At 50.4% G+C, this 14,718-nt stretch overlaps 6 protein-coding genes across 6 annotated transcripts; 3 read left to right on the top strand and 3 right to left on the bottom strand.

The window, feature by feature from the left end:
- Positions 1-46: 46 nt before the first annotated feature.
- Positions 47-2,416, top strand: BJX68DRAFT_195079 (telomere-binding alpha subunit central domain protein). The gene is made up of 4 exons (XM_071037459.1): positions 47-507; positions 565-1,471; positions 1,545-1,923; positions 1,989-2,416. Exons 1-4 carry the CDS (start codon positions 235-237, stop codon positions 2,278-2,280), a joined length of 1,851 nt encoding a protein of 616 aa, XP_070902866.1. The 5' UTR covers positions 47-234; the 3' UTR covers positions 2,281-2,416.
- BJX68DRAFT_229908 (CCCH zinc finger protein) lies at positions 2,269-4,388 on the bottom strand. The gene is made up of 4 exons (XM_071039120.1): positions 4,054-4,388; positions 3,841-3,984; positions 3,422-3,764; positions 2,269-3,363 (listed from the first exon to the last, which is right to left on the bottom strand). The coding sequence occupies exons 1-4, from the start codon at positions 4,126-4,128 to the stop codon at positions 2,552-2,554; spliced, it is 1,374 nt and encodes a 457-aa protein (XP_070902865.1). The 5' UTR covers positions 4,129-4,388; the 3' UTR covers positions 2,269-2,551.
- Positions 4,389-4,628: 240 nt separating this feature from the next.
- Positions 4,629-5,544, top strand: BJX68DRAFT_263524 (putative translocon-associated protein, alpha subunit; the record flags this gene model as incomplete). Its single annotated transcript, XM_071044710.1, has 3 exons — positions 4,629-4,700; positions 4,779-5,209; positions 5,262-5,544. The coding sequence occupies 3 exons, from the start codon at positions 4,629-4,631 to the stop codon at positions 5,542-5,544; spliced, it is 786 nt and encodes a 261-aa protein (XP_070902864.1).
- Positions 5,545-5,908: 364 nt separating this feature from the next.
- Positions 5,909-6,820, bottom strand: BJX68DRAFT_263523 (DNA 5'-adenosine monophosphate hydrolase; the record flags this gene model as incomplete). The annotated part of the gene is made up of 2 exons (XM_071044709.1): positions 5,909-6,660; positions 6,745-6,820. 2 exons carry the CDS (start codon positions 6,818-6,820, stop codon positions 5,909-5,911), a joined length of 828 nt encoding a protein of 275 aa, XP_070902863.1.
- A 130-nt stretch (positions 6,821-6,950) lies between these two features.
- Positions 6,951-11,515, top strand: BJX68DRAFT_229902 (RNA helicase). The gene is made up of 3 exons (XM_071039119.1): positions 6,951-7,372; positions 7,431-10,947; positions 11,012-11,515. The coding sequence occupies exons 1-3, from the start codon at positions 7,127-7,129 to the stop codon at positions 11,311-11,313; spliced, it is 4,065 nt and encodes a 1,354-aa protein (XP_070902862.1). The 5' UTR covers positions 6,951-7,126; the 3' UTR covers positions 11,314-11,515.
- Positions 11,516-12,197: 682 nt separating this feature from the next.
- On the bottom strand, positions 12,198-14,496 carry BJX68DRAFT_195034 (cyclin family protein). Its single transcript, XM_071037458.1, has 4 exons — positions 14,350-14,496; positions 13,103-14,197; positions 12,510-13,049; positions 12,198-12,463 (listed from the first exon to the last, which is right to left on the bottom strand). The coding sequence occupies exons 1-4, from the start codon at positions 14,359-14,361 to the stop codon at positions 12,203-12,205; spliced, it is 1,908 nt and encodes a 635-aa protein (XP_070902861.1). The 5' UTR covers positions 14,362-14,496; the 3' UTR covers positions 12,198-12,202.
- Between the last annotated feature and the right edge of the window lie 222 nt (positions 14,497-14,718).

Here is a 14,718-nt window from a genome sequence, read left to right as displayed (position 1 = left end):
CAATTCGCCCTACAAGACAGAGTCGAGACGTGTCTACTAACTCTGTACTGTTTATTAAAGCATTCAGAACATTAAATCTTCTGCGCGCCATAATCTCCTCTTGACACCAGTGTCTCAACCTGGCCTGTCGCCTAGCCGCCCCGATCCTATCAATGACGACATGAGCGATGCCTCAAATCTGGTTTCCCCACAAAGCTGTTCCATAGGACGCGATAGCGTGCAGCTCAAGCAACAATGCCAGCGGGATTGCCCCCAAAGTATGTCGACGTGGCCAGTGCGCTTAGGTTAAGGCGCGCTGCTGCCAATGTCATGGGCATTGTCGTCGATGTCTGGGGCGACCCCTACAAAAGCTCCGGCACCTCCTTCTGCGTCACTTTTACAATCAAAGATTCAAACCTGACCAACGGCCATAGCTGGGATGGTCTGAAAATCAAATATTTCAAGGAAACTGAAAGCCTGCTGCCTCCTGTTACCACAGGCGATGTAATTTTGCTGCGAGAGATCTGGGTTCGTCTCTCAAATATGAAGTTTCCGCCATGTACTACACACGACTAATCAATGCAGGTCAAAGTGATGCACAGCCAGCCAATGGGCGTGGCTGCCCAGGATATCAATATACCATGGGCGATCTTCCGGCCAGATCAGGATCCGACAGCTCATATCGCTCCGATCACTGGCCCTGTTCCTTTTGAGCCTACGTACGCGGAGAAATCATATGCATCATCGCTGTTTGCCATTAGCCCAGGCACCTTTCGCATTGCTCCTGCCCCCAAGCCAGACTTTGCGCGGCTTGCCAATGCAGCATCAAGGTCTACTTCAACTACTCAACGAAGGTTCGCGCTGATCAAAGACATTGACGACCGACAGTTTGTGGATCTTATTGGTGAAATACTCAAGATACACAGCAGTGATAGCGAAAAAGCAACCCTCTACTTTACCGACTATACGGAAAACGAGAAGATGTTCTACTATGCATCTGACAATGACCCCAACCTTAATCAAGGCCGCGAGGGAGATGAATACAACTACATAGGGCGTCAGAAGAAGAAGTGGGACGGTCCGTCCGGTCGAATGATCATTCAAATCACGCTCTGGGAACCGCATGCATCGTTCGTCAGAGATAATTTTGAACTTGGTGGAATTGTCCGCTTAAAAAACGTTCGTATCAAAGGAAGTCGGGTCGAAGGGGGTTCCTTGGAAGGTGTCATCCATACCGATCGTGACAACCCTCGTGCCGTCAACGCTTTCCGAGTAGACATGAAGGACGACCCTAGAGTTCAAGAATTCCTAGCTCGGAAAGCAGAATATTTGGAAGCGCATCCGAAACCACAAAAACGAAAAGCAGAGGAAGACCTCAGATCCGCTTCAAAAAAGGCCAATCCGAAGAAACAACGTGTCAAACCACCACTAAAGAGGGAAGAGGGTCAGATTTCCCTCCCTCTCGCCAGCAAGGCCGAGGTATTACCACATGGTAAGTGTCCGCAGCCTAGAATAGCAAAACCCTAACCCAGACTGGCATGCTAATCTTATCATTGCCTGAATAGTCAAAGCAGGCGCAGACTGCAACGCACGGCAGATAAGCCTTTACGACATACTGAACAACAAATCACACAATCACAAATCCCCCGAGGGCATCGAATACCGCCTCCCCTTCCAAAATTTCATCTATTTCAGCACCGTCCGTGTGGTTGATCATTATCCTCATCGTCTAGAAGACTTCGCCGTGCCCCAGGAACAGCGTTCACTCGGATACGACGAGAAACGAGATCCCGCTGGCGCGCGAACCATCAAGAAATGGGAATGGCGGTTCTGTCTTCTCGTTGAGGATGTCTCGCCCCCTGCACCCGGGCAGCCGAAAGCGCGTACCAAACTTTTCGTCTCGGACACAGATGCTGTGTACCTGCTCCAACTGGATGCGGCTGAGTGAGTCAAATCCTGATTTAATTCCGAAAGACTTCACTAGTATGGATTTCTAACACTTGCTACAGTCTCCGCTCACACCCAACAAGGTTACATGTTTTGAGAGAAACGCTGTTCACTTTATGGGGTAATCTCCATGAGATCAAAACGGAAGCTCTGGAAGGCGGCGCGAAATTTCCGGATTTGAGCTTCCTCGACTCAAAGCCTTTCAACTGCTGTATAAGGGAATACGGCATTGTCTGCAGCCATAAGCGTGATTCTAAACCGCTACGTGTTTATGAGGATTCAAGGGCCTGTGCTAATGGGGATTGTTTTGGATGGGAGAGAAGATTGGGACTCGTCAAGACGACAATTCATTAAACTTCTAGTAGAAGGTTTGACTAGAATAGAAGAATATGCCCGCCGCTTTGGGTGCGCATTGAATGCGGTACCTTGGTGATAACTGTAGAATATGATCATAATGCATAGCTTTTGAGCTAGAGAAACCACTGTGAAGGAACACCGTGCGACCAATAGTGCAACAGCCGCATATTGCCAAAGATGATACCGAATATATCTTTTTAGAACGCCCTCGATGCCATAATGTTACAGGCCCTATTTCAAGGGGAAAGACTGAAGATGAAGACAATATCTAGACCTTGGTCACCTTGACGATATTGGTGTCGATACCGTGAGCTGCTGTATTAAATCGGCAACTGGAGCCCCAGTAGCAGTCCTTTCTTCCTGGCTCACTTTGAGGACAACGATGTCCGTACATGCACTCGGGGTCATCGCATTCCAGTCCGTAGCGACATGGAGTCATCCGGGCAACAGCTGTCAAGGTTTGAAGCTCATTCTTTGTTAGTTTGCGAGAATGATCGTGGTGGCAATTCTCATTGGGACATTCGCCTTGCAGAAACAGATAATTGCATAGCTTCAGCTTCTTAATGCGATTCACCTCTTCTCGCGGGATGCTTTGGATGTCAAGGCGATCTACACGTTGACCGTACTTATTTCGTTCCACGATTTTAGGGCGCGAGGAGGTAGGTTTCGAACGCACCAGTTGAAAATCATCACCACTGTGAGAGCTTGCTGGCGTTGTTATAGGCGCGCTGTTACTTGCAGTGGTAATATTGCTGGATGTTCGAGATAGCGGTGCTGCCTGAGGATTTGGTGAGGGCGTCAGGAGTGAGCGAGGCTTTGTAGCCACGGCGGCCTTCCATGGGGTCCAGACAGGCGTGATTTTCGATTCTCGGAATAGGCTGGGAAATCTAGTGAACCTATAGTGGGCTTTTAACGAGTCCAGATTCTTTCCGAATGGAATCCCTTCAATCAAAGAGACTCTCCCTAAGAGTTCCAAGTCCGCCAGGGTATCTTCCAACGTCTGGCTATATGGGGATTCATCCGAACACCCCAGGAATATTTGATGGCAGTGGCAGTTGTACAGATGTAGCTTGAAAGCTTCTGCCGACAACCAGTCAGCGCAAGTTTTCACACATTATTCTGCAGCTGCATTGCCTACCTTTTATCTTATCATGTGCGGCATCTTTCCCGCTTCCAACGTCCACAAGGTCGAATAGTGGATAGCTACTGTTGAAGCCGCGCGCAAAGTCATCAAGTATAGAGGGATCTGTCGTGATTCCGCCGCGGACACACGAGTCGCACAGTCCTTTCATGCTGACATATAGCTTGGTGATTATCTTGGGAGAAATTATACTCGGAAAATTCTCGTCGACATAGGCTTCGACTGAGGAGTATAGCTCTTTTGCCGCTTTTCGGCCGCCGTCTTCTCCCATTTGTAGTAACTCATCATGGAAGATCATTCCGTCGCCATCGAGGAGCACGACAATAAAGGGTTCACGATTCTATCACAAGGAAAAAGAACTGTCAGTAGAGTTTATCAAGTCATACATCAGAAAGGAGGGATAGAGAAGTATATACCATTATAGCTTTCATGCGCGAAATCTGTTCCATCAACTCCATCTCATGGATCTGTATGTCACGATTAAAGCGCTTTTCGCGTTCATGGTCGAGCTGTTCTTGACGGTACACGCCCTCAAGCTCGGTCACTCGTTGTATAAGTTCCTAGCAGATAGGTCTAGCGTTAACACGAGTAGGCCCAGGGGTTGGGCAAAGGCCATGCTGAGAAGATACCTCAATTAGAGTGTCTTTCTTCTGTTCTATGGAAGTCAGCTGTTGATAGCGATCGAAGAAAGCGCGTGCCGTCATGATGGCAAGAAGTTATAAGACGACTATATGGGGAGGATCAGGATCATTTAGAGAAGATCTGGGAGGAAGATGAAGCATCCAAGATTCGGGAATTGAGAAGGCGCTTATATGGTCGATGGGAGACGACAAGTCGTCAGATTGGTCACACGCGGCTTCACTGTAAAGTCGATTGCACTGTCAGTCCCAACCTACAATGGCCTCTGTGCCCCGCCGGCTGGATAAATATAGCTCAATAAAGGCGGCTTTTTGTTCTTGCTTTGGACTCCTTTTTCTGCGAAACTTGCGCTTATCGATTGCGGAAGGCGCGACGGAGACCTGCGGCTGAGTCAGCGGGGCCTGGGGAAATCGAAGAATCACGGAAACGCCAACGTGGAGCATTCGGCTTCCTCACTCTTCCACCCCCGTTGTTCATCTTCACCCCCTCACTTTCTCTTCTTTCTTCCTTGTCCTTTCGGTTTTCGCCTCCCCGTGGTCTTTGAGGATCCGGTTATTTCGTCCCAATGGCTCGCTTCTCGTTCCTCTCCCTAGCCCTTCTCTCCGTTCAGGCCTTGATCGGTGGCACTCTGGCAGCTGTACGTTCAATCTATAGCTTATACTCTTCCTTTCAATGATCTCAATTGGGCTTCTAACGTGGATATGAACAAATCCAGGATGCCGCGGAGAAGGTCGAAGAAGCTTTTGAGGCCCCAAGCCTGGCTGTAGCTGCGCAGGCTGCCTTCCCTGCCTCTGAGATCTTCGGCGTGAAGCTCGTCAATGGCCACCCTACTCAGGCCTTGGTGACTTTTACCAACAGTGAAGCCTCTCCTGTGACCGTCAACTTTATTGGTGGCACTCTATCTACTTTGGATGAGGAAAGCAAGCTTGTTCGCAACTTGACTGCAACTCGCTACAGCGTGGAAATCCCTGCTGGTGAGAAGGAAAGTCTGAGCTACAGCTTTGCCACCGAGATGCACCCCCAGGACCTTAGACTGTCTCTCGCTTCGGTTATCTCTGATAATGAGGGTCGCTTCTTCACCGTGTACGCCTACAACGGTACCGTTAGCGTGGTTGAGCCGGAAACAAGCATCTTTGACCCTCAAATGTAAGAACGGTGCACTCATCTAACCAGTATCAGACTAACCTCCTACCCTTAGTATCTTCCTTTACTTCTTCCTTCTTACTTGCTTCGGTGGTGTTGTTTACTTCTTCTACACCGTCTGGGTCGCACCTTACTTCCCGCAGAAGCGCAAGACTGCCAAGGCTGTTGAGGCCTCAAAGAAGACCTCCGGCGCGGCCAAGAAGGCTGAAGTCCCTGTTGAGAGTCCCGCTGTTTCCTCCGCCACGACCTACAACGCCGACTGGATCCCAGCCCACCACATTAACCGCCCTGAGGCTAGGAAGGTCAAGGGCACCACCCGATCCAAGAGCCGTGCCTAGATGGGTAAATTTTGACCTGTCGCTTGCGAAAGAAAGTCCTTCGGTGAGGACCATTGAATGGGAAGGTTCGCATATGATATCGGAAGCTTTGAGCACCGTATCGTTTTGAGCGATCTGAGGTTCGCAGAATTGAGCACAGGATTGCTGAGAATGTAATCGGTTACAGTTCCGCCACCTTGGATTCTCTACGTGTATATTTACAAACATTGAACTCGGTAGCATTAGAGCTCTGCTTTTTGACAGTTGCGTTTGGAATACAGCCGGTCACTTTCTGCCTTTTGCAGAGTCGGCCTATAGAGCTCAGGATGACTGCCCTCTCCTTTAGTGGAGAGGATCGTGTTCGTAACCACGTATTGCCGCAACGTCACAGTCGTTTCCACTCATTGAACTCTTCCTCGAGGTGCTTCTTCAAATGGGTAAACTGATTCCCAAAGTCCCGGCCGCAACGCCAACAGATGAAATTCTTCCGCAAATAACCTTGCCGATCCGGGTCCCTCCGTGGGTCATCCACAGCCAGAGGGAAGTCGTCAATATCGACAAAAAAAGGCGTGGAAAAGCTATTATAATGCTTCCTGTGCTTCAGCCGATCGCTATATCGATCCACTGAGATGATATGAACGTGTAAATGCGTCATGGACGGATGCGCATGGATGCCGCACATGATCTCTTTACCCCAGTCTCTCCCAGCAGGCAGACTCTCCGGCGGCGGATCCGCATCGAGCGCTTCTTCCCTTTCCCTGTCACGCAACGAGTATTTCCCGTATTTCCGCCGGAGTTCCCCCGCAGCCAGAGCGCAGACCTTCTTCGCTTCCCCTTTCACTTTTGCAAGAAACTCTGGGTCGTCGAACGCCTCAATGGGATGGACAAGCGTTTTCGTTGCGTCGCGCGGAAGGAGAAGGAGGTGCAGCGTAGATTTAGGGAAAAGGTCGTGAATGACGACAAAGTCCGCATTGTGGTATACCACTACATTAGGTGGATATGTCTCTGGTTTCGCAATGTACGCGCCGAGAGCATCTCGGGGATGGAAGGTCCCGTAGGCTTTCTTCTGAATGTCCTTTACGAGGCTTTGCTTTTCGTGTTTTGGTTGTTTGTTTTTAGGGGAGAGGAGCTCAGCGACTAGACAAGAGAACCATTTTAGTTAGCTATATCTTGCGATCCTCAAGTGTACAGTGTACAACATAGAAACAGGTGGGTACAGACAGGCGTCTCTCTTCGCTGGTTGCTTCGGGGTTGCTAGGTCCGAAGGCGCAGTGCCCGCATCGCCGTTGTCCTCCATTATTTTATTCGATATTCGGCTGTGTAGTGTTGTTCAGGTTCCGAGGCGTCTGCTCGATGTCCATGTTGATATGTCGGGGTCCCTACACGGTATAGGGCGCGCGCGAGCGATGGTTCATGGAAGGACAACGGAGGCGCTGTTACTTCCCCGCGAACCTGCCGCGCACGAACAAAAAATGTGGCCTGAGGCGGGGACCCAAGCTGGAAAGATCGCCCGAGATCCAACATCAACACCAGCGCCTCATAAACCCTATGAGCGCTAGGTTCTCTCGACGGGCGTCATTAAGATCATTATCGACGCCTCGAAATGCCGCCCAAGAAGAAGACCGACGCCCGTGGAGGCGTGCCGAAGCCTGGCACAAAGCAGGCGAAAGCCGCCGCCGAGAAGACCGCGGAGAATGCAAAGAAAGCTGCGCAACAGCCAACGGATGAGCAGAAGAAGCCTTCGGTCAAGCAAGTTATTGGTGGCGCATCATGGACAGGGAAATTACCCGTTAATATGATGTCGGAGCATTGTCAGAAGCATAAGTGGGAGAAACCGGAGTATACCATGGTGAGCGGTTTGCGGTTGCTGTGAGATTAACCACCTACTGATGGATTATGCTCATTAGGATAAAATCGGAGGAGGCTTTGTCGCTTCTGTCATATTGCGCCGCGTTGACCCAAAGACAAGAGAAACCACTACACTACCTACCCTGAGATTGCCGGCTGGATTCAAGCAGCCCACAGCGCTCGAAGCTCGCCATTATGCTGCGACATGGGCTTTATTCCACGTATGCAACAAGACAAACCTACATATGATGCTTCCGCCGACCTTTAAGAAGCTCTGGAAAGAGGACTTTGAGAAGCTGAAGGCCGCGGACCTGAAGAAAGGCGATGGCTGGTTATACGAAGCGGACCCTTTTCTAGCTAAGAGAGAAAGAGACAGTGCAGCTGCTGATCTAGAGAAGAAACAACAAAGGGACCGTGAGCTAGCGCAGGCGAAATCAAATGACCCTGCAGCGAATCTGGGCCTCGGACCCAGTAGCCAGAGTAAAGGAACCAAGGTCTGGTCGAGCGCTCCCAAAGTGGACTTGGGGAACAGGATTCGTCGTGACATCGAGACACTGGTGCAGGAACACGCGCTATGGAATCCCTATGGTGTGAAGATTCCCGAGTCTGAGCGCGAGGCTCTCGTCGAAGAATTCACGGCGTTAGGGTTTAGGAAGAGCCACATCGAGGAGGCTAGCGCTGCATGTAAAGACCGCGAGGAGGTTCTTGAGTGGCTGCTTATTTATGTACCAGAAGACGACCTGCCACCCTGGTGTTTGCCTGAGAGGTACTCGGTGGGTGTAACTCTGGTCAGCGATGATCTCGCAAGGGAAGCCAAAATCAAACGCCTTGCATCGACCGGTTACCCAGCAGAGCTGTGTGCACGAACGCTGGATAGTAAGAAGGGCGATGAATTTGCTGCAGCTGAGTTTCTTCAGAGTACTCTTGTCCATGGAACTACCTCCAGCTGCATTGAATCCCCGGAGGGCGAGGATCTCTGGCAAGAAGAGCAGGAAACGCTGGAAGCAATCTTTGGCGAACGATATACTGCAGTATCGGCAAAGGTTTGCGAAATCCAATGCGAGCCTTCTAACATTGCAGAATCAATGCGCCTTCGGTTTCAGAGACCGTCAAGGCACTATCCGTCCTCGGTCCCAATCGTCTTCATTCAAGCGGAGAACATTCCTGCTTACATCCGTCTCAGTGCCATTCGCCGGGCCATTCAATTCGCTGAGGAGAACTTTTTGGGGGAACAAATGATCTACAATATAATCGACTGGTTTGAGACTCACTTACCAGAGATCATACAAGACCCCGGGAAATTGCGAGATATTTCAACGATATCATCGCCCCTAGCCACCTCCGAATCTACCCTCGAACTTCCCACGCGACAGCGCCACAAGAATACAAGGGGGACTGACTGGTCAGCAGGATCATCCAAGAGTCTTGTCATCAAGGAGGCTTGGGAGGCAAAACAGTTGACCAAGCCTCAATTGTCCATGCTTCAACAGCGGGAATCTCTACCTGCGTGGAATACGCAAGATGCAATCATACATGCTGTGAATACATATCAGGTCACGATCATCTCTGGAGAGACGGGTAGCGGTAAGAGTACACAATCAGTCCAGTTTGTGCTCGATGATATGATCAAGAAAGGACTTGGGGCAGCGGCAAACATCATCTGTACCCAACCTCGAAGGATCTCTGCGCTGGGATTAGCAGATCGAGTAAGCGACGAACGATGCTCATCAGTCGGTGATGAGGTTGGATACATCATCAGAGGCGAATCGAAAGTCAAACCTGGAGCGACAAAAATCACATTTGTCACAACCGGTGTGTTGCTTCGCCGGATACAAGCAGGCAGTGGCACTGGGGATATCGCAGGCTCTCTTTCTGATGTCACTCATGTGGTGGTCGACGAAGTCCACGAGCGTAGCCTCGATACAGACTTCCTACTGGCCCTCTTGAGAGACATTTTGCGCCATCGCAAAGACCTCAAGGTGATATTGATGAGTGCTACGCTTGATGCCGATATTTTCACAAAATACTTCGGAGGCCGGCAGTCTGTAGGACTTGTCAACATTCCTGGACGGACATACCCCGTGGACGATTACTATTTGGATGATGTAGTCCGCGATACTGGATTTGTGCCAGAACTCACCGAGCGAGGATTTGAAGAGGACATGGCTCCGTCTCCAGCGGCTGAGGAGTCATTTGGCAAGATCCTCCGTTCCATTGGGATGGGCATCAACTACGAATTAATCGCTGCCACTGTGCGGTATATTGACGCAATACTACAGGATCAGCCAGGCGGAATCCTGATCTTCTTGCCGGGAACCATGGAGATCGATCGCTGCTTGGCTGCCGTGAGGAGAATTCCCAACACCCATGCACTACCTCTCCATGCATCCCTCCTTCCCGCGGAGCAGCGACGAGTCTTCTTAAGCGCTCCAAAGGGGAAGAGAAAGGTTATCGCAGCCACCAACGTTGCCGAAACCTCAATTACGATTGAGGACATCGTCGCCGTCATTGACACAGGCCGTGTCAAGGAAACTAGTTATGATCCGAAAGATAACATGGTTCGACTACAAGAGGTATGGGCATCACAGGCAGCTTGTAAGCAACGGCGGGGACGAGCAGGTCGTGTCAGGGCCGGTACGTGCTACAAGCTGTACACGCGCAAAGCAGAGGCAAGCATGCCGCAGCGACCAGATCCCGAAATTCGGCGTGTTCCCCTAGAACAGCTCTGTCTCTCTGTGCGCTCTATGCAGGGCATCGACGACGTTGCCTCCTTCTTAGCAAACACTATAACTCCCCCAGAAAGCATTGCAGTTGAAGGCGCCCTTAACTTCCTTCACCGCGTCGGAGCCCTTGACCACGACAAGCTCACGGCCCTGGGTCGATACCTCTCCATGATCCCGGCCGACCTGCGCTGCGCAAAATTGATGGTCTACGGCTCCATCTTCAACTGCATCGACGCCTGTATCACCATTGCCGCCATCCTCACTGTCAAGTCACCTTTCGTTTCTCCGCGCGAGAGACGAGAAGAGGCAAACGCTGCCCGAGCGTCCTTTTCCAAGGGCGATGGTGACCTGTTAACAGACCTGGCAGCCTTCCAAGAGTGGTCCGACCTCGTCAAGGCCCAGGGCTACTGGTCCACGCAGTCATGGTGCAACGCCAACTTCCTTTCTCATCAAACCCTCCGCGATATCTCCTCAAACAGAGCTCAGTTTCTCACTTCCCTCAAGGACGCCGCTATCATCCCCGTCGACTACTCCGACTCATCATCCTCCTTCACCCGCCTCAATCGCAATGCCACAAACCGCCCGCTCCTCCGCGCCTTGATTGCTGGCGCCTTCCAACCTCAAATCGCGCGCATCGCCTTCCCAGATAAGAAATTCCAGTCCTCAATCACCGGAACCGTCGAGGTCGATCCTGACGCCCGCACCATCAAGTACTTCAACCAGGAAAACGGCCGCGTCTTTATCCACCCATCCTCGCTACTATTCTCTGCTCAAGCCTACCCCAATTCAGCCGCTTACATGAGCTACTTCACCAAGATGGAAACGTCAAAGGTGTTCATTCGAGATTTGACCCGTAAGTTTCTCTCTCACCTAATCTACCCTACTCTATAAATAACCCACCTAATCCAAATCAACAGCATTCAACGCCTACTCCCTCCTACTCTTCTGCGGCTCCATCGACCTCGATACAACAGGCCGCGGCCTGATCGTCGACGGCTGGCTGCGACTACGGGGATGGGCACGCATCGGTGTACTGGTTTCCCGGCTGCGCCTGATGGTCGACGAAATCATCGCGGCGAGGATCGATAACCCTGCTTCATATCTTCAGGCTGTTTCTTCGTCTCCCTCGGGCAACAAAGGTGAGAAGAGTGGAGGCATCGCGGAGCAGGTGATTGACGTTGTGAAGAAGTTGATTGAATTCAATGGTTTGGATCAATGAGTTGCTTTTTGGTCTGGTTTTTCTGGTTGGACTTGGTTTGGAATGGTTCCGGATACATTGAGATTAGAGGTTCATAGATTGTTTTGGGTAAACGATTTGTTTTGGAAATGTGAGACAATGCAATGCTAGGGTCATTTAGAGTAGGAAGGTCTCGGAAACTACAGTTGCCCTACGGTTATGGAGGCAGGATTCACAGTGGAGAATAAGAAAGATCCAATATCATTACTTGGCGCCATAACCTGAGCAGTAACCCATGGGAGATGAGAAGAGACCGAATCCCAAAACAAACATAGGGAATAGAAGGCGGTCCTAGCCATCACGAGATCGAGAACATCATCGATGACTAGTAGAATCGTGGACTCGTAACGCCTCGAGTTTGGCTCATCTGAACTCATCAAAGTAATGCAGAAATAAAAAGGAAAAAAACTCCACCCGCTCAGTACCCGATTGCCATTAATACCACCACCCGTCTAAATACCAAATGCATAAGAATCATGAAGAAAAATTCACCGGTCGTCAGGGGCGTAGAAGGTGAGAAAGTGAGGATGCGGCGCTCTGTCAAACCTTTTCAAGTCTGGCCGGTCAGTTCGCACCCGTTTTCTCCCACGATTTTGGGTTTTTTTTTCTCAAATTGAAAAGAGAATAATATGCTCTCAACGCCCAGCGCTCTCATCGCATATTTCCATATAGGCCTAGATGGTTGCAGAAAGTGGCTGTTTCTTCAACAACCACGGCGACATCTTAGACCCTCGAAGGTTATTCTGTTGCAACAAAGGAAAAGTGCATAGCCGATGTACCTTAGAGATACAAGGCGAAGTCGACAAGAGGAAAGGAACAGACAAAGGAAAAGGAAATGATGGACAGCAGAAACAAGAATAGTCGTAAGTGATTATGCTCGCTTCCAAAGTGCCGACTCCAACATCAGTCTGCGGTCAACACCCGAGCTGTCTTTGGTGGGCTCAGGAAGCCGAAAATTCTTTTTCGTTTCAGCTTCAACGAAAATGGAGGCAAGCTTGAATCGCTTGTCCGTATACTTCTCATAGATAGCCGAATGATGTTTGCGTGGCATCTCGCAGCACTCCAACATGAGGGAAATGAGGGGGTAAAGCTGAGAATATGTATACCCAGCATAGTGCACGTGAGCAGGAGACTAAAAAATCAGTTACGTGTACTAAAGAAAGCGTCAAAGATCTTACCCAGTTGCCCTTCCTCAGCATCAGCCTCGCAAGGCAATGAGCTCCCGCAGCAAGGAAGCTAGCAGGGCTACCAACGAAGCGCTCATCCATGATGGTAATTTCCAAGAAGTACTTGGCAAGTGTGCGAGTTTCGAGATCATAGTCGTCAGCTTTGCTGATTCTGCGCAGGAAGCTCATGGGCCCAGGCCAACCCAATTCAAACTGAAGCATGCTTAACATAAACCGTTCGGCTTTGAGGATCTCATCGACCGAGTAACCTCCATCGACCATATAAACGATCTCCTGCACCGATGGGCAATTGATCTCCTCGTATTTAGCAGCAATGAAAATAGCAGTCGCGCCTACAAGCTGCAGCTTCCCAAGTGACACGATCTTGCACGAGAGAAAACGGTCAATATAGTTGACACACAGGAAGAGAGTCTCAGGAAGTAATGAGAATCGATGGTGGACCTGCACAAGCCAGTCCATGAGGACAGACCGCATGGACCATTGAATCTCAGCCTGGTTGTCCATGTAATGCGCGTTCGGAAGCATTTTGATCTGTGGAATGTTAGATCGATCTCAAAACATTCTCTTCAACACGTATAACAGACCTCTTGTTCCCTCATGTACTCAAAGATTTCCTCGCTATATTCAGCGACCATGCTCGTATCACAGTAATCATCCTCAATGTCTTCCACAGTACGAGTAGACTCTACGACCTGTTTCGCAAGGGCCAATTCGCGTTTCACTTGCTGGTTGTATCTGGGGAATAGCAGCGTAGTCGCTCCTCCTGTGGTGTTCTCACTCCGAGAGCGGTAAGAGCGTGCTGTAATATATCCATCGTCTTCATCATTCTCTTCATCCTCATCGTCCCAGTACTCCTCGGGTTCCGACTGATGAGGCAAGGAGTCGTGTGAGGCGCGGGACGCAGTGGCGGACCTGCGGGAGATCTTCGTATTGACTTTCACATCAGTTGCAGCATTGATTGCACGAGATTTTCCGGGCACAATTTGTACTTTGCAATCATCATCTTCAAGCTCCGAGGTGTCTTTCTCTCCATCGTCAGCCTCAGACTTGACCAATGAAGCTTCGTCACTCAGTTGGCTTTCTGAGAGGTCGTCTGGAAGGACAGGTTCCTTCTTCACGTTGTCCTGTTGCGCAGTCTCCGTAGAGGTAATTCTGGGGTTGCCCTTGTTGTTGCCTTCCTTTGACTCGGGGTTAGATTCCTTTCTCGCGAGTTCTCTTTTTTCCGACAATGGTTCTAGGTGGTCTTTGAAGACCGGGGCCCGCTTGTTTAGAGTTTTGCGGGTGTTGGCACTCTGCTGCTGTCCAGCTGGCTGCTTGGAAATCTCAAGCTGCTTGGGATTGGTCGCGTTGTTAAGCAAACCCTTCAAGCCGGACATGGATACCGGTCGCTGGGCTGGCTGTGAAAGTGCAGCGGGTTTCTTCTCTGCAATCAAAGCCGCCTTCTCCAGCACCTTGAGCGTTTTCTTGCCAGCGAGAGAGGCATCGTCGCGGTTGCCATGAGCTAGGTTTGTGGTATTGCTGACGTCTCCAAAAGCGGTCCTGCGAGGTCCGTTTTGGTTGGCACCATTCTGAAAAGCCGAGGACAGCGCGGTAGTGGACTTGTTCCGCTGGTGGATTGACTTGTTCGCGGCAAGCGGAAACGGAGCATTCTCGTCCCCACGGACACGAATGCGATGAGGCTGTAATCAAAGAAATCAGGTCAGTGTCAGAACATAAAAAGTATATAGAGGACAAGACAGTCTGTCGGAAAGCGAAGCCAAGAAGCGCGTGCCATGGTCGAGTAGATCAGAATGGCATGGCAGGTGGGCAAAGAGAAGAAAATCAAACCCACCTTTGCATCCATTGCGAAGCAAGCAATGACTTTGAGGCCTTCACAGCGTGAAGCGAAGGAATGTTTACGTCCTGGGACGCTGGGTGGGAGGAGTTGTCGAGAAGAAGCTTTGAAGAGGAGCTGATACTACTCCAGAGCCAAAGCCCACCCCAAACAAACAACAAAAGCCGCGCCAAGTCCGAGAACAAAGCACCAGACAACCAACAGCCTCAGAGCAAGATTCGGTCTCACCGCGCGCGGGACAGAAGAATATTAATGGAGAGAGGAGCAGAAAAACAACCCCATGAGCCCGGCAGGAGGAAAAAGGAAAGAAACAGGACTGAGCGATCCAGGCGGGCTGGAAAACAAAGGGATTGCCTGGGGATCTTG

This window comes from Aspergillus pseudodeflectus, assembly GCF_044049435.1.
Source record: "Aspergillus pseudodeflectus strain CBS 756.74 chromosome Unknown BJX68scaffold_7, whole genome shotgun sequence".
NCBI classification, from domain to species: domain Eukaryota; kingdom Fungi; phylum Ascomycota; class Eurotiomycetes; order Eurotiales; family Aspergillaceae; genus Aspergillus; species Aspergillus pseudodeflectus.
The sequence above is the reverse complement of the archived record's forward strand: the minus strand, read 5'-3'. Positions and strand labels throughout refer to the sequence as shown.